The sequence below is a fragment of the Budorcas taxicolor genome, chromosome 11 (genome assembly GCF_023091745.1).
Source record: "Budorcas taxicolor isolate Tak-1 chromosome 11, Takin1.1, whole genome shotgun sequence".
Lineage (NCBI taxonomy): Eukaryota > Metazoa > Chordata > Mammalia > Artiodactyla > Bovidae > Budorcas > Budorcas taxicolor.
Genome location: NC_068920.1, coordinates 65,341,793 through 65,361,051, shown reverse-complemented (window position 1 = coordinate 65,361,051; position 19,259 = coordinate 65,341,793). Strand labels below are relative to the sequence as shown.

At 45.6% G+C, this 19,259-nt stretch overlaps 1 protein-coding gene across 1 annotated transcript in view; it reads left to right on the top strand.

Moving 5' to 3' along the window:
• Positions 1–1,276: 1,276 nt before the first annotated feature.
• The window catches only part of LONRF2 (LON peptidase N-terminal domain and ring finger 2), a 34,153-nt gene continuing 16,170 nt past the window's right edge, over positions 1,277–19,259 (top strand). Inside the window, 7 exon segments of the mRNA XM_052648227.1 lie at positions 1,277–1,282; positions 10,562–11,027; positions 11,030–11,137; positions 11,140–11,253; positions 11,256–11,417; positions 11,420–11,572; positions 15,805–15,923. Of these exon segments, the coding sequence (XP_052504187.1) occupies positions 1,277–1,282; positions 10,562–11,027; positions 11,030–11,137; positions 11,140–11,253; positions 11,256–11,417; positions 11,420–11,572; positions 15,805–15,923 (1,128 nt within the window).

The window sequence follows — 19,259 nt, the reverse complement described above, 5'->3', positions numbered from 1 at the left end:
GGTAACATCAGCTGTCCTAACAAAAACCAAAGTTGCAGTGTCTAAAGACAATAATGTGATTATTTCTTGCACACACAATAACCCAATGGTCTGTTCCTCATAAGCAGGGAGTTTTCCTTCTTGTGGTTCCATTATGCCCAAAGGTCACATGCTCCTCTGCTTCCAGGAGAAGAGTAGGAGGACCACTGGGGGCAGCATCATGAACCAGTCATGGAACTGGGACACTTGTCTTTCACAGCATCCAAGCAGTTTCAGCAGAACTGGGAGATGCAACTCCAAGTTTGATGGGCATTTCCTGGTGACAACTCCACAAATTTGCAGTGAACGTCGATAAATTGAGGGTAATCCTTATGGAAGTATAGTGCTTTACTATCTGATTTAAATAATGACATGAAGTAGGCCTAAAAGGCTTACAATCACCGTATCATAAAGGGAGAAATGACTTCACAGGAATTAACTTGCTCAAGGTTATACAGCTAGACTTCTGGTTTCAGGTTCAATGTGTGAAAAGCCTGGAAGTTGTCATTCCTATTGTTAACAAAAACACTGAAAAAACTGAAAACCAACACCTTATACTCATCAGAGAATTGAGAAATGGGTGAACACAGAATCTCAGCAGAGGCCAGCTTACCTGTAGCAGAGCCACCAGAGCCGTGAAGCAGTGAGAGGGAAGTCGCTCGGTGTGTCCGACTCTTTGCGACCCCATGGACCGTAGCCCGCCAGGCTCCTCCGTCCATGGGATTCTCCAGGCAAGAATACTGGAGTGGGGTGCCATTTTCTTCAGGGGATCTTCCCAATCCAGGGATTGAACTCAGGTCTCCCGCATTGTGGGCAGACTCTTTTACCCTCTGAGCCACAAGGGAATCCCTTAAGTTACAGAGGATGGTCTGGGCATATTTCAAAAATGCCATCCATGAACCAGCAGGATCACTTATAATTTTGACAAGTTGCTGGACGTTGACTGTGAGCTACCAGACATCGTTACCATGAAGAGTCAAGAAAAATCTCCTGGGTCTTCAGGTAGATGCAAAAGGTAACCATTTTGAAATATGCCCAGAATATCCTCCATAACATGGGCTACTCTCTACAGAGAAAGATTTTACCAGAGCCATGGGAGACAGGCATTTACCCCTCAAGCCTTTCTGTCTCACCTCAAGGGTGAAAAAACAGGTCACAGCCCAGAGACATAGGCCCACTGAGAGATTTAATCACACGATTATAGAATGCTGCCCCTCTCCCACACACCTAGCCACCACATTACCAGAAATCAAGTACAATGGCGGTGAGTTAGAGCTGAAAGAGTTGCAAGCGCGGGCTCTATACGGAGGAGTCACTTGGGAAGCCCAGAGACGACAGTGGGCAGCAACAAGGACACAAGGAAGCTGGAGCGTCTCCGGCTAATGAATTAAAAGCAGTTATCCTCCAGTTAAAACCAAAATTTTAAAGGGGAAAATGTGGTCAAAATACACTAATTAAAAGACAGGCACCTGTGGCGGCTGCTGCTGCTGCTGCTGCTGAGTCGCTTCAGTCGTGTCCTTCTCCAATGCATGAACGTGAAAAGTCAAAGTGAAGTTGCTCAGTCGTGTCTGACTCTTCTTGACCCCGTGGACTGCAGCCCACTAGGCTCCTCCGTCCATGGGATTTTCCAGGCAAGGGTACTGGAGTGGGGTGCCATTGCCTTCTCCGACTGCAATGTGGAGAGGTTGCGGCTGCAACAAACCTTAAACAGCCCAGGCCCTCCACAGTTAACATAACACAAAAGGCCTTTACCTCAGCTCCTATTACCTGCTATGTCTGGTTTTTAACAAAAAAAACTTCAAGACATGCTAAAAGATAAAAAAATAATATGAAGCGCATCAGAACCAGGCTCCGGTATAACACAAATGTTGGAATTATCAGGCAGAGAATTTAATATAACTGATTAATATGTGGAGAGCTCTAACGGAAAAAGTAGACATCATGTAAGAACAGATGAGCAGTAAGAGCAGAGAGACAGAAACTAAGAAAAATCAAAAGGAAATGCCGGAAATCCAGTGTAACAGAGATCCAAGAAGGAGGGGACATGCATGTACCCCTGGGCTGATTCACATTGCTGTATGGCAGAAAGCAACAATGTTGTAAAGCAGATGGGCAGCCACGGGGGTCAGCGAGCATCCCTGTAGAAAAACGCCACGCTCAGAACGACCCGGCCAGGTCGAGGCAACATTCACTGAGTATTTGTTCAGGCTCAGGATCTCACTGAGTATTTGTTCAGGCTCAGGATCTATGGTGATAAATGCCAACACTTCCTGCTCATGAGGGGCACACGATCTTGGGGATGCGGGTCGGGGGGGTGGGGTGAGTAGTAGGAGGAGTTATCCTGCAATTAACATTTTTAGAAAGGAAAAAAATGTGAATGGTCAAAATACACTAATTAAAAGAGTGGATTAAAAAAAAAACAACAACAACACAGGCCCAGGTACATGTTGTGTGCAGTAAACCCACTCCAAGTACAAAGATCATACGACTAGTGAGGCTCTAGCGAACCCTCATTCTTCACCTTGAATCGCGTGTCCTCTTCCCACAGCACAAGCCGTCAGTGACTTACTTACAGAGCCAAGTTCAGCTGCTAGGAAAAACAGCCTCCACACATCTCCAACATTTATGTCCAAGGGGATAAACGAGGCCTCCTTCTCCTGCAAGTCCTTGAGGGCTTGCTAGGACGGCCAACAGAATATTGGACTAAATAAACCTAACTCCTCCCAATGCAAGGAAGTATGGCTCAGGTCAGTGATCTGTTATAGGAAAGAAAGTTGTACACGGAACTGTATCCTCATATGTCCTACTCCTTCACCTCCTACTACTCACCCCCCCCCCCCCCGACCGCATCCCCAAGATCATGTGCCCCTCACGAGCAGGAAGTGTTGGCATTTATCACCATAGATCCTGAGCCTGAACAAATACTCAGTGAGACCCTGAGCCTGAACAAATACTCAGTGAGATCCTGAGCCTGAACAAATACTCAGTGAATGTTGCCTCGACCTGGCCGGGTTGTTCTGAGCGTGGCGTTTTTCTACAGGGATGCTCGCTGACCCCCGTGGCTGCCCATCTGCTGTACACGCCGCACCACTGCAGCAGCATGGAACCTCCCTCATCCCCAGCTCCCAGCATTCAGCGGGCCGCCAGTCATGAACTAAGCTGCTGCTTTTCTCCTTTTCACCTTTCCTCCTTTTCACCTTTCCTCCTTGCCGCCTTTCACATCCCATGACTTGAGGATGGTGAGAATATCCAGTTTACACTGGGACATCAAAGGTGCCTTGGGTCATTGTAAGCCTTCTGGTCATCAGTTTCTCTAACAGCTTTGTTCACCATCTTCTTCTGGGGGGGCCGCTGTCTCTTCTAGCGCCCGCTAAACCTAGGTTCCCTTTATGTAGACAGGAAAACTCATTAAGGTAGGCTTAGAAGCTACAGTAAGGATGGTTACAAAACACTACTCCTCTGAAATTAGGTCCAGGATGTACGTAGTCAGATTTTTCTCTGCAGAAGAGCAGGTAAAAGATAGGAAATCAAAGTCTACATAGAGAGATTGCCAAAAGTCTCTGAGCCACAGAAATGGAAATTTTGTCTATTAATTTATTAAGTCATAAGCTCTAAAACAGAAAGCTTTTCTCCCAGAAGATAATTCTTAGTAAAAGACTGGGACCTCTTGCTTTGGTCTTTGTATGAGTGTGTGTATGTGTCAGTCGCTCAGTCGTGTCTGACTCTTTGTGACCCTTAGGACATTAACCCGCCAGGCTCTTCTCTCCACGGGATTTCCCAGGCAAGAATACTGGAGTGGGTTTCCATTTCCTCCTCCAGGAGATCTTCCCAACTCAGGGATCGAACCTGCATCTCCTGCATTGCAGGCAGATTCTTTACTCAATGAGCCATCGGGGATGCTCTGGTCTTTGTACGATGTCACCCAATTTTCTTGAAACTTGCCTCAGTGATAGTGGCAGCAACTCCACCTAACTCTCTAGTTCCAAAGGGAATGGGGACCTGCTGTGAGCCCAAGGCAGCTGTTCTCTTTGCTAGGGGCTGTCCTCACCAGCCACCGTGGACCACGGAGGACTCAGCCCACCTGGACCTTAAACACTCCTCGGTGCTTTGGTGGGAGTTGCAGAAAAAGAAATCTTCCCTATTCCCTTCCTGCATCAACAAAACCCAAGAGTATAATGTTTTCATGATCAGGTTTCTATTCCACAACTGCTTGAACTTGCAGGTCAATTATTCTACAGAAGTTTTTCCTGCTTAATATTCTGCAAACAGTAAAATCAAGATATGCAGGAAAAACTTTGGGTGCAACAGACATGTGTGTGCATGTGTGTCTGTCTGTACACACATATTGTTAACAATTTAACAGTAAAATTTAAAGGTCTAACTGGTTTTATTAAATGATTCATGAACTGGGCAGCATTCCTTCTAGCAAGCAGAGAGGAGCTTTGAGAAGCTGTATAAAATGGAAGGCTGTTATAAGCAGATGGAGGGAAAGAGTGGATTGTTTCGGGCTTAGGTAAGCTACCTATGGGAGACAGAAGCTACCTCACTGGGACTGACCAGAAATTTTCATTGTCGTTGCCACTAAATTGTGTCCGACTCTCTGGAACCCCATGGCCTGCAGCACGCCAGGCCCCTCTGCCCTCTTCTATCTCCTGGAGTTTGCTCAAATTCACATCCATTGAGTCAGTGATGTTATCTGACTATCTTGTCCTCTGCCGTCCCCTTCTCCTCCTGCCTTCAATCTTTCCCAGCATCAAGGTCTTTTCCAGTGAGTCGACTCTTTGCATCAGGTGGCTAAAGTATTGGAGCTTCAGCTTCAGCATTAGTCCTTCCAATGAATATTCAGGGTTGATTTTCCTTAGGATTGATTGGTTGGATCTTCTTACAGTCCAAGGGACTCAGGAGTCTTTTCCAGCACCACAATTGATGAAGGCATCAATTCTTTGGCGCTCAGCATTCTTTATGGTCTGACTCTCACATACGTATATGACTACTGGAAAAACTTCCCCTGTTATCATGTACATACTTCGCTGACAAGCTTCAACCCATAGCACCTGAGATAACTGTCCTGTGCAGGGAAGTCAAGGCATCTTGTTTCTGCCTTTGCTGTATTGATGGAAAACGTCATTAAAAATGTAGGTTGGAACCCACATGTGAACATAGTCACTGGGGAGACCTTGGTGGGTACAATCTTTCACAGCCAAGAGTGAAGAACAGGAAGGTATATAGTGAGGGAACCTAAGAAATGAGCTGTGAGTACAGATAATGCAGAATGGGTAGGATGGTTTTATGTCTTAAGTTTCTTTTTAGCCTACTTGCTTGTCTTTTCACCAGATGTTTCTGGACAGTGGAAACCATAGTTAGACGATATATGAAACTAAGTTATATATTTGAGGACAACTTGTGAAGATTTATTGCATCTTACTGGAAAGGACTTGTTGAGAGAAATTTCCATTGTAATCCTGCACCCACTCAGGATCAGGGAGTTCCAAGGAGGAAAAAGGCCACAGAGCTTTTATCCGATCAATAGCTCATTACCTGTCAGCCAGTAACTCCATTAACACTAATGATGGCTTGTTTCCGCTTTCAGCAACAAGTTTCAGCAAGAAGTTTCAAGAAAGGACTGATGGTCATTTTCTGCAGAAAGGCACACCATTGCTGCTCACTGTGCATCTGTGTAACAGATGGCTGGAACGTTTCCCATGGTTTATTTTTATCTCCATGAATCCTGTAGTATCTTGCCTGATGTTTAAAAATTGTCTGCCCACGGCCATTATATAGGATCCAGGAACACTGATGTCTCCTACATTTTCACTTCACCATCCTAAAGGAATCCCTCATCCATCATTTAGCTCCAGTGCTTAGAGAGTCCTACTCATTTGAGCTGGAATCAAGATTGCAGGGAGAAATACCAATAACCTCAGATATGTAGATGACACCACCCTGATGACAGAAAGCGAAGAGGAACTAAAGAGCCTCTTGATGAAGGTGAAAGAGGAGAGTGAAAAAGCTGGCTTAAAACTCAACATTGAAAAAACTAAGATCATGGCATCCGGTTCCATCACTTCATGGAAAACAGATGGGGAAACAGTGACAGCCTTTATTTTCTTGGGCACCAAAATCACTGCAGGTGGTGACTGCAGTCATGAAACTAAACGATGCTTGCTCCTTGGAAGAAAAGCTATGACAGCATATTAAAAAGCAGAGGCATTACTTTGCCAACAAAGGTCAGTATAGTCAAAGCTATGGCTTTTCTAGTAGTCATGTATGCATGTGAAAGTTGGACCATAAAGAAGGCTGAGCACTGAAGAATTTATGCTTTTAAACTGTGGTGTTGGAGAAGATGCCTGAAAATCTCTTGGACTGCAAGGAGATTCAACCAGTCAATCCTAAAGAAATCAACCCTGAATATTCACTGGAAGGACTGATGCTGAAGCTGAAGCTCCGATACTTTGGCCACCTGATGTGAAGAGCTGACTCATTAGAAAAAACCCTGATGCTGGGAAAGATTGAGGGCAGGACAAGGGAATGACAGAGGGCGAGCTGTTTGGATGGCATCACAGACTCAATGTACATGAGTTTGAGCAAGCTCCCTGAGTTGGTGAAGGACAGGGAAGCCTGGAGTGATGCAGTCCCATGGGGTCACAAAGAGTCAGACTGAACAACACTCATTTGAACATCACCATGTTTTGGTCAACACCGAAATCAGATTGATTATATTCTTTGCAGCCAAAGATGGAGAAGCTCTATACAGTCAGCAAAAACAAGACCAGGAGCTGACTGTGGCTCAGATCATGAACTCCTTATTAACAAATTTAGACTCAAATTGAAGAAAGTAGGGAAAACCGCTAGACCATTCAGGTATGACCTAAATCAAATCCCTTATGATCATACATTGGAAGTGAGAAATAGATTTAAGGGCCTAGATCTGATAGATAGAGTGCCTGATGAACTACGGAATGAGGTTCATGACATTGTACAGGAGACAGGGATCAAGACCATCCCCATGGAAAAGAAATGCAAAAAAGCAAAATGGCTGTCTAGGGAGGCCTTAGAAATAGCTGTGAAAAGAAGCGAAAAGCAAAGGAGAAAAGGAAAGATACAAGCATCTGAATGCAGAGTTCCAAAGAATAGCAAGAAGAGAGAAGAAAGCCTTCTTCAGCGATCAGTGCAAAGAAATAGAGGAAAAGAACAGAATGGGAAAGACTAGAGATCTCTTCAAGAAAATTAGAGATACCAAGAGAACATTTCATGCAAAGATGGGCTCGATAAAGGACAGAAATGGTCTGGACCTAACAGAAGCAGAAGATATTAAGAAGAGATGGCAAGAATACACAGAAGTACTGTACAAAAAAGATCTTCACAACCCGGATAATCACGATGGTGTGATCACTCATCTAGAGCCAGACATCCTGGAATATGAAGTCAAGTGGGCCTTAGAAAGCATCACTACGAACAAAGCTAGTGGAGGTGATGGCATTCCAGTTGAGCTATTTCAAATCCTGAAAGATGATGCTGTGAAAGTGCTGCACTCAATATGCCAGCAAATTTGGAAAACTCAGCAGGGGCCACAAGACTGGAAAAGGTCAGTTTTCATTCCAGTCCCAAAGAAAGGCAATGCCAAAGAATGCTCAAACTACCGCACAATTGCAGTCATCTCACATGCTAGTAAAGTAATGCTCAAAATTCTCCAAGCCAGGCTTCAGCAATATGTGAACCGTGAACTTCCTGATGTTCAAGCTGGTTTTAGAAAAGGCAGAGGAACCAGAGATCAAATTGGCAACGTCCGCTGGATCATGGAAAAAGCAAGAGAGTTCCAGAAAAAACATCTATTTCTCCTTTATTAACTATGCCAAAGCCTTTGACTGTGTGGATCACAATAAACTGTGGAAAATTCTGAGATGGGACTGCCAGACCACCTGACATGCCTCTTGAGAAATCTGTATGCAGGTCAGGAAGCAACAGTTAGAACTGGACATGGAACAACAGACTGGTTCCAAATAGGAAAAGGAGTGCATCAAGGCTGTATATTGTCACCCTGCTTATTTAACTTCTATGCAGAGTACATCATGAGAAACGCTGGACTGGAAGAAACATAAGCTGGAATCAAGATTGCCGGGAGAAATATCAGTAACCTCAGATATGCAGATGACACCACCCTTATGGCAGAAAGTGAAGAGGAACTAAAAAGCCTCTTGATGAAAGTGAAGGAGGAGAGTGAAAAAGTTGGCTTAAAGCTCAACATTCAGAAAACGAAGATCATGGCATCTGGTCCCATCACTTCATGGGAAATAAATGGGGAAATAGTGGAAACAGTGTCAGACTTTATTTTCTGGGGCTCCAAAATCACTGCAGATGGTGACTGCAGCCATGAAATTAAAAGATGCTTACTCCTTGGAAGAAAAGTTATGACCAACCTAGATAGCATATTCAAAAGCAGAGACATTACTTTGCCAACAAAGGTCCATCTAGTCAAGGCTATGGTTTTTCCAGTAGTCATGTATGGATGTGAGAGTTGGACTGTGAAGAAGGCTGAGCACCAAAGAATTGATGCTTTTGAACTGTGGTGTTGGAGAAGACTCTTGAGAGTCCCTTGGACTGCAAGGAGATCCAACCAGTCCATGCTGAAGGAGATCAACCCTGGGATTTCTTTGGAAGGAATGATGCTAAAGCTGAAACTCGAGTACTTTGGCCACCTCATGTGAAGAGTTGACTCATTGGAAAAGACTGATGCTGGGAGGGATTGGGGGCAGGCAGAGAAGGGGACGGCAGAGGATGAGATGGCTGGATGGCATCACCGACTCGATGGACGTGAGTCTGAGTGAACTCCAGGAGCTGGTGATGGACAGGGAGGCCTGGCGTGCTGCAATTCATGGGGTCGCAAAGAGTCGGACATGACTGAGCGACTGAACTGAACTGATGTTTTCTCAATATAATGGTAGTGTGAATATAATTGTGAAAATAGGGAACAAGCATCCTCAGCGCCCAGGCTTCCCAGGTGGCTCAGTGGTAAAAAATCCGCCTGCCAGTGCAGGAGCTGTAGGTTCAAGATCTGGGTCAGGAAGATCCCCTGGAGAAAAAAAATGGCAATCCACTCCAGTATTCTTGCCTGGGAAATCCCATGGACAGAGGAGCATCGCAGGCTGCAGTCCATGGGTTTGCAAAGAGTTGGATATGACTGAGCATCTAAACAACAATATACTCAGTGTCCATCAAGGGCTGGGAGCAGTCTATCAGGTAGTATCAGGTCCCTGTATCCCCCTTCACTCCTCCAGTTTGGTTGCTGCTCACTTGGTCTCCTTTCCCCTCCAGCGGAGGTAAATGCCTGAAGGTGGCTCCCCCTCCCCCACTCTCTGAGGGGTACAGCTGGGTCTTGGGCAGTGTGTCTCCTTTCGCTTGCAGCTCTTGTTAAAGGGCCTATTCTGAGTGGGGCCCCAGATCTCTCCTTTCTAATCAACTCCAGGTGATGTCAGTGCCGCTGGCTGGCAGAGCACCGTTAGAGCAGCAATGTCTGGGAGCTGTGCCCCCGCCCCACAGCACAGTCTACTCCCCATTATCCAGGTGACTGACTGGAGGCCAGTTTACAGATAACCAAACACGGTGAAAACCCGAGTCAGCCCTGATCATCTAGGGACAAAATAACTGTGTCCAGTGCAACAGGAACCTGGATCAGAGGGGCTGATTTCCCCAGTAGGTGAGCTTAATTAGGTTCATAATTAGGCAGTAGTTCATTAGAATGGGGGTGGGGGTAAGACCTAAAGCCCAGCCACCCAGGCTGTTCTGGGAGGAGCTGGAACTAGCCATGAGCACTCACCAGCAGAGATCCTTTGGAGCCTCAATTATGTATTGATCATTATCAATAGATAATCCACGGCATGTGGTCCCCAAACAATGCAGAGGTGATGGAACTCAATAGAATGGTCTTGAAGGTGGGCTTCTTAGGAACCCATCATGACCCATCTGGCCTAGGGTGCTCAACTAGTGCTCCACCCGGATTGTGTGGAGTGGTCAAGCCCACTGACCTCGGCTATGTTCATGCTGTGTAACCTGAGTGACCTCTCCTAATTGGGAGCATCCACTGTGATGCCTTAAGTTCCTCTCAAACAGAATGTGATCTTGTGTGCGGTCAGAGTCGCCTCAGTCCTGTCGGACTCTTTGTGACCCCATGGATTGCAGCCTGCTAGACCTTTCCTTGCATTTTCTGGGCAAGAATACTGGAGTGGGTAACCATTCCCTTCTCCATCTTTTCCTACAGATGCGATAGAAAGGAAAGAAAAGAAGGGAAAAACAAATTTTCTCCTTGTGATAAGAACTCTTGGATTTGCTCTCTTAACAACTTTCCTGTGCATGGTACGGCCGCATTAGCCATAGTAATCATGTTACACCTTTCACCCTTGGTACTTATCTGTTCTCTTTTTAACCACAGCCGCAGGTGGTGGTCTTGGCCAGGCCTTGGAGCCAGGGTGGCACTCAGCGCGCGGAGCTGAGCGCCGGGCGGGCTGAGGGCACCTGTTCCAAGAGCGGAGGTGGCTGCGGGCCCTAGAAGTCGAGGAAGGCGTGCAGAGAACGTGCGGGCGGGGGGCGCGTGCAGACGCAGACGAGCGCGCACGTAGACGCGCGCGGGGGCGCCCGGGGCGAGGAGAGGAGGGTCTGCGGGAGCCGCCGGCGCTGGGGGGTGGTGGTGGGCGGGCCTGCACAGGGCGGGGCTGTCTCAGCTGCCCGAAGCCGGTCGTGCCGGGCTTACCCTGCGCCCGCCGTGGGGGGGGTAGGCGGGCCTGCACGGGGCGGGGCTGTCTCAGCTGCCCGAAGCCGGTTGTGCCGGGCTTACCCTGCGCCCGCCGTGGGGGGGTGTAGGCGGGCCTGCGCAGGGCGGGGCTGTCTCAGCTGCCCGAAGCCGGTTGTGCCGGGCTTTCCCTGCGCCCGCCGCCGAGGGTGCCAGTGCGGCCTGAGCCCCGAGCCGGTCCCGCCACCCTGTCGCGGCGGCGACCGCGGGGAGCCGCCGGCACGGCGGTGGACAAGGGCGACGAGGCCTTCCGCGCGGGCGAGTACGACACGGCGGCCGAGCTCTTCCGCTCGACGCGGGCCGGCCTGGCGTAGCCAGACCGCGGCCTGTGGCTGCGGGGGGGGACGCGCTGGCCCGCGCGGGCCGCCTCCCCGAGTGCCTGGGCGCGTTCCGCGGCGCCGCGCGGCTGGGGACGCAGCGGCTGGACGAGCTGGGGGAACTGACGGCCAGCCTGCGCGCGCCCTGGGCCCGCGCGAACTGCGGGAAAGCCCGGGCTTGCCCCCCCGGGAGGCGCCCCGGGACCTGCTGGGCTGCCCGCGCTGCCGTTGGCTGCTGCACAAGCCGGTGACGCTACCGTGCGGGTTCACCGCGTGCGGGCGCTCCGCCGAGCCGGGCCCGCGCGCCGGGTCATCGTGGTGCTGAGCGGCCTGCTGGAGAAGTCCTTCCCGGGCGAGTGCTGGGCGCGCAGGCTGGCGGGCCAGGCGCGGAACCCGCAGCGCCAGCGGCAGCCCGAGGCCGCGCTAGCCAGGTGTCAGCAAGCCCTGGACCCGGGTAAGTGGGCGCGGGCGCCTATTGAGCCGCAGGCCCGGGACGGGAGAACTTGCTTTCTGCAGGTGGTGAGGCGAAGAGCAGAGGCCGAGTCCACCCGCGGCCGTATTTTCCAGGACCTCCGTGGCATTGCTGAACCGTCTTGTTGAGGCCAAGGCTGTTTTTCACCCTATCTTAGGAGTGTAGCGAAGGGTTTCCGGTGGTCATGCAGGGAAATGCAGATGGCTCACGCTCTGGGGCAGGGCGCAGAAGGGAACCTTGCGGTGGGGCCGGGTTTGCTTTGGGGATTCAGCGGGTGAACCCAGGAAGGGTGTTCTTACGCTCTGCAGTCAGACTCTGACCTCTCTCCTCTCTCAAAGGCCGTTAGGTGTTGTTAGGGTGTAATTAGCTTTTTAGATGGTTATATATCCCCTGGAGGAGGAAATGGCAGCCCACTCCAGTATTTTTGCCTGGAAAACCCCATGGAGGGAGGAGTGTGGCGGGCTACAGACCCTGGGGTCGCAGAGTCAGACGCGACTTAGCGACTACACCACCACCACCACGTTACGTAGGTACATAGATGCCAAAACTTTAAATTTCTTAGTATTTTGAATCCAGCTATGTAGTAAGAGTTAAGGTCAAGAGGGAAGGCTTACCCCTGAAATGTAAGGGTAATTCAACATTAGATAAACCATTCAGTAATACCAGCGGGGAGACATGTTATATGTAACATGCCCGCATGTTATAATGCCCTTGTAAGAAACTAGGAATAAGAGGCAGCTTAACCTAATTTGATAAATATTCTCTTTTGGAAGATTTTAGCAAACATACTTCATGTTAAAACATTAGACACTTTTTTTAAAAACTCAAGAATAAGAGAAAAATGTTCACTACCACCACTGTTGTTGCAACATCGAAGGAAACAGTACAAATACTAGAATGCAAGAGTCAGCTATTTTTTTTCATCAGGTGTGATTGTTTAGAGCATTCCAGAGAATCAGCTTATAGCAAAGTGGGAACAAGATGGAAATGTCCATTCTCACATAGATTTGCAGTAGGTATATTTCCCAAGCTCAGAATATATTTCCAGCAGCATTTTCTTTCTCTGTTTTTTTTTTTTTTTGGTTTGTTTTAGATTTCCAAAAATCTCTAAAGATTTCTGTGTTTCAAAATGCATTTAACTATATGCCCTTGCACTTTAACCTGATATTGGGTGTGAAAAGATTAATCTGCAATTATGTTCAGTGTAGACTGACTACAGAGGCTAATATCATGAGACGAATATAATAGAATTCTATGAACACCTTCCAGGCAGTGAAATACTCAACTAAAAATTACATGTTTGGGACTTCCCTTGTGGTCCAATGGTTAAGACTCCACGTTTCCAACTCAGGGGCCTTGGGTTCAATACCTGGTGGGGGAACTACCCAGGTAGTTTTTTGGCAGCCAAAAAACCACATAAAATAGAAGCAGTATGGTAGCAGATTCAGTGAAGACTTTATAAAGATGGTCCACATCAAAAATAATCTTAAAATCACATTTGTGGACTGACATCAATATTGCATAGTACCTGTGAGCATTTTCAAAGATGAATATGTAAAATTTCATTATAGATCAGGTGGTGAACATTTTCAGTTGATTTTTATGACAAGGGACGCTAACTCTGCACCTGAATTGAGAAAATTTTACCTTCTGGAAGAGAATTCCATTTTTCTAATTGTGTGTGTGTGTACGTGCACGCGCTCAGTCATGTCCGACTCTTTGTGACTCCATGAACCTATATTACAAAAATATTTTGAATTTTGTCAACAAGTAAGTTATAAAAATTTGTTTTCTTGTTATGTAAATACCTGCATATCCTCAAGTTGACCGCTTGTCCTGCAAAGCCTAAAGTATTTAATACCTGGCCTTTTGCAGAAGAAAAAGATGCTGATCTCGGTCGTAGCTAGTCAATGTCTTTTTTAAAAATTCAGCTTTTTCTTGTTTGGCTTTCCATTCCTGCTGTCCCTTTCTCCTCTGCCCCCTTTTGCCCCTGTCATACCCTTCTGTATATTCTACACTTGTAGCAATAACACATTTATGAGCAGTGCCTGCTCACCGTGTCTCGATACAGTTATCTTTTTGCATGAGTTCTTTTATGCGTGTTTTCCCAGTTAACTGTGTAAACTAAGAAGATATAGAGTAGGGTTTCGAAAGCACCAAGTACTTACTTTGAGAAAAAGTCAAGCTCAAGGGTTTTGAGCAAGCTGAAAACATGTGTGAAGTAGAGAGATGAGAACACATCTTAGGTGCCCGGAATATTTATCGATCAACTAAAAGGCACACTTCAGCCCTGTTTCAGAGATCCTACCACGAGTACGGGTAGAGTGAATCATGCCCAGCAGCAAAAGAAGTAGTCGTACTGGTTCTGCTTTCATGAGCTCTGGCTGTGTCGTGCTTCCATGGTGCCCTGCCTTCTCAACACTGTCCTTAGTTCTCTTGGCTTCTGTGCAGCTGGACTTAGGTTCTTAGTAGCATATGAGTAATTCTCAAGAGCTCTTCTGTTTGAAGACTCTAGGGAAAAGATTTTTTTTTCCTTCTTTTCCCACTTACTTGAACATATTATGAGTACAATTATGGTTATGAATCTGCACCCACTCAGTTGTATAGAAAAACAAATTATATTTTACTATGTTTTTAAGCGCAAATTTCCTTGTGTACTTTCAAGAAAATTACTCTAAATCTTTTATTTTTCCGTGCCTAGTTACAACATTAAGATGGCTCAGCATTTACTCAGTGGAAATTATGTTGTAGCTACTGTGTGTGTAGCAGTCTGTTTTCCTGATGCATTTTGAGATATCCCTCATTCTTGTTTCTGATTGCCTGAGAGAAGCTGTGTAAAATATACTTACCAAACTACGAAACTCTACATATGATTTGAGAAGAAATTATTTATTTTACCTTTTTTTTTTAAAATTGGAGGACAATTGCTTTACAATGTTGTGATGGTTTCTGCAATACATCAGTGCAAACCAGTCATAATTATAAAAATATTCCCTCTGTCTTGAGCCTGCTGCCTCCATCCCACCCCTCTAGGTCACCACACAGTGCCAGGCTGGGTTCCCTGTGTTATTACGGCAGCTTCCTGTTAGTTGTTTTTCATATGATTTTGTATATATGTCAATGGTATTTTCTCAGCTTCTCCTAGCCTCTCTTTTCCCTGCTCTGTCCACAAGTCCATTCTCTACATTTGCATCTCCATTTTTTCTCTGTCAATAGGTTCATCAGTACTATTTTTCTAGAGTCCATATATATGCGTTAATATATGATATTTGTTTTTCTATTTCTGACTTTCTTTACTCTGTATAACAGGCTCTAGGTTCATCCGCCTCACTACAACTGACTCAAATCCATTCCTGTTTATGGCTGAGTAATATTCCGTTGTATATTTGTACCACAACTTCTTTATCCATTCATCTGTCGGTGGACGTCTAGGTTGCGTCCATGTCCTGGCTATTGTAAATAGTGCTGCAGTGAACACTGGGGTACTTGTGTCTTCTTAAAAAAATTTATTTGGGCTGGGTCTTAGTTGTAGCCTATGGGATCTTCGATCTTCTTTGCAGCATGTGGGATCTCTTTTTTTTTTCCTTTAAGTTGTGGCATGTGATCTGGTTCCCAGGCCAGGGATCGAACTCGGGCCCCCTGCATTGGGAGCTTGGAGTCTTAGCCACTGGACCACCAGGGTTTTACATATGTCTTTATGAACTGTAGTTTTCTTATTGTCTGTGATAGCTCAGTTGGTAAAGAATCCGCCTGCAACACAGGAGACCCTAGTTTGATTCCTGGGATGGGAAGATTTGCTGGAGAAGGGATAGGCTACCCACTCCAGTATTCTTGGGCTTTCCTTGTGGCTCAGCTGGTAAAGAATCCGCCTGCAATGCGGGAGACCTGGGTTGGGAAGATTCCCTGGAGAAGGGAAAGGCTACCCACTCCAGTATTCTGGCCTGGAGAATTCCATGGACTGTGTAGTCCATGGAGTCATGAAGAGTCGGACACGACTGAAGACTTTTCACTTTCGCGGTAGTTTTCTTCCTGGTTTGTTAAGGAATCTCCATACTGTTCTCCATAGTGGCCGTTTGCATTCTCTAGTTTACATTCCCACCAACAAAGTAGGGTTACCTTTATGTTCGTTTTCTAATTTAATATTTCTAATCACTTAAAGATGATTTCTTAAAGTGCAGTCATATTTGTTTATTTCCATCCCTGATGTCTTTCAGCTCCTGGTGATAATTCATTATTGCTGCTGTGAGCAGAGTTGTATTTATCCATGAAGAACTATGAACAGGCTCTGCAGGATGCTGGTGAAGTTTGTCAGAACGAACCTCTCTTGTCTAAGGTATTTGTATGGGTCAGCTTTGGAGATAATAAATGTAAATTTATGGAATGTTCTTAATAAATTATTAAATAAGACTATTGTGATCAGGCAGCTATAGACAGTGTACATTTCTCTCAGTTTATGGGTAGTCTAAATGTAGCAATCTACTTCATAGTAATCCAGCACAGTTGAAAAGACCAAGTTTCCAACTGGATCTAGATAAGAAACACTAATTTAGATTACCAGGTAGATGATTAACTGAATAATATGCCTTATGCACTGAACAAATAGGTAAACAAAGTAAAAAAACTTTATAAATTTGTGAGTTAAAATATATTTTTAAAATTACAGTTTAAATAGGAAGATCATATAATAATCATGTCTAGCAGTTGAGCCCTAATATACATGGTGAATATAAGCAATGTTAGTGAAAGAATGAGTTTTGTATATATTCTGGAATAATTTTAATCTCTGTGTCTTGGCTGGAAAGTTCCAATATCTCTTTCTCTGTGATACAAAATATCACAAGAGCAATATTGCATAGGAACCTGGAATGTCAGGTCCATGAATCAAGGCAAATTGGAAGTGGTCAAACAGGAGATGGCAAGAGTGAATATCAACATTCTAGGAATCAGTGAACTAAAATGGACTGGAATGGGTGAATTTAACTCAGATGACCATTATATCTACTACTGCAGGCAGGAATCCCTCAGAAGAAATGGAGTAGCCATCATGGTCAACAGAAGAGTCCGAAATGCAGTACTTGGATGCAGTCTCAAAACCAACAGAATAATCTCTGTTCGTTTCCAAGGCAAACCATTCAATATCACAGTAATCCAAGTCTATGCCCCAACCAGTAATGCTGAAGAAGCTGAAGTTGAACGATTCTATGAAGACCTACAAGACCTTTTAGAACTAACACCCAAAAAAGATGTCCTTTTCATTATAGGGGACTAGAATGCAAAAGTAGGAAGTCAAGAAACACCTGGAGTAACGGGCATATTTGGCCTTGGAATGCAGAATGAAGCAGGGCAAAGACTGGAGTTTTGACAAGATAATGCACTGGTCATAGCAAACACCCTCTTCCAACAACACAAGAGAAGACTCTACATGTGGACATCACCAGATGGTCAACACCGAAATCAGATTCATTATATTCTTTGCAGCCAAAGATGGAGAAGCTCTATACAGTCAACAAAAACAAGACCAGGAGCTGACTGTGGCTCAGACCATGAACTCCTTATTACCAAATTCAGACTGGAATTGAAGAAAACAGGGAAAACCGCTAGACCATTCAGGTATGACCTAAATCAAATCCCTTATGATTATACATTGGAAGTGAGAAATAGATTTAAGGGCCTAGATCTCATAGATATAGTGCCTGATGAACTATGGAATGAGGTTCATGACATTGTACAGCAGACGGGGATCAAGACCATCCCCATGAAAGAAATGCAAAAAAGCAAAATGGCTGTCTGAGGAGGCCTTACAAATAGCTGTGAAAAGAAGAGTAGCGAAAAGCCAAGGAGAAAAGGAAAGATACAAGCATCTGAATGCAGAGTTCCAAAGAATAGCAAGAAGAGAGAAGAAAGCCTTCTTCAGCGATCAGTGCAAAGAAATAGAGGAAAAGAACAGAATGGGAAAGACTAGAGATCTCTTCAAGAAAATTAGAGATACCAAGGGAACATTTCATGCAATGATGGGCTCGATAAAGGACAGAAATGGTCTAGACCTAACAGAAGCAGAAAATATTAAAGAGATGGCAAGAATACACAGAAGAACTGTACGAAAAAGATCTTCATGGCCAGGATAATCATGATGGTGTGATCACTCATCTAGAGCCAGACATCCTGGAATATGAAGTCAAGTGGGCCTTAGAAAGCATCACTATGAACAAAGCTAGTGGAGGTGATGGCATTCCAGTTGAGCTATTTCAAATCCTGAAAGATGATGCTGTGAAAGTGCTGCACTCAATATGCCAGCAAATTTGGAAAACTCAGCAGGGGCCACAAGACTGGAAAAGGTCAGTTTTCATTCCAATCCCAAAGAAAGGCAATGCCAAAGAGTGCTCAAACTACCGCACAATTGCAGTCATCTCACATGCTAGTAAAGTAATGCTCAAAATTCTCCAAGCCAGGCTTCAGGAATACGTGAACTGTGAACTTCCTGATGTTCAAGCTGGTTTTAGAAAAGGCAGAGGAACCAGAGATCAAATTGGCAACATCCGCTGGATCATGGAAAAAGCGAGAGAGTTCCAGAAAAACATCTGTTTCTTCTTTATTGACTATGCCAAAGCCTTTGACGGTGTGGATCACAAGAAACTGTGGGAAATACTGAGAGAGATGGTAATACCAGACCACCTGACCTGCCTCTTGAGAAATCTGTATGCAGGTCAGGAAGCAACAGTTAGAACTGGACATGGAACAACAGACTGGTTCCAAATAGGAAAAGGAGTGCGTCAAGGCTGTATATTGTCACCCTGCTTATTTAACTTCTATGCAGAGTACATCATGAAAAACGCTGGACTGGAAGAAACAAGCTGGAATCAAGATTGCCGGGAGAAATATCAGTAACCTCAGATATGCAGATGACACCACCCTTATGGCAGAAAGTGAAGAGGAACTAAAAAGCCTCTTGATGAAAGTGAAAGAGGAGAGTGAAAAAGTTGGCTTAAAGCTCAACATTCAGAAAACGAAGATCATGGCATCCGGTCCCATCACTCCATGGGAAATAGATGGGGAAACAGTGGAAACAGTGTCAGACTTTATTTTTTGGGCTCCAAAATCAGTGCAGATGGTGATTGCAGCCATGAAATTAAAAGATGCTTACTCCTTGGAAGAAAAGTTATGATCAATCTAGATAACATATTGAAAAGCAGAGACATTACTCTGCTGACTAAGGTCCGTCTAGTCAAGGCTATGGTTTTTCCTGTGGTCATGTATGGATGTGAGAGTTGGACTGTGAAGAGGGCTGAGCGCCGAAGAATTGATGGTTTTAAACTGTGGTGTTGGAGAAGACTCTTGAGAGTCCCTTGGACTGCAAGGAGATCCAACCAGTCCATTCTGAAGGAGATCAACCCTGGGATTTCTTTGGAAGGAATGATGCTAAAGCTGAAACTCCAGTATTTTGGCCACCTCATGAGAAGAGTTGACTCATTGGAAAAAGACTTTGATGCTGGGTGGGATTGGGGGCAGGAGGAGAAGGGGACGACCGAGGATGAGATGGCTGGATGGCATCACTGACTCGATGAACGTGAGCCTGAGTGAACTCCGGGAGTTGGTGATGGACAGGGAGGCTTGGTGTGCTGCGATTCATGGGGTCACAGAGTCGGACATGGCTGAGCGACTGAACTGAACT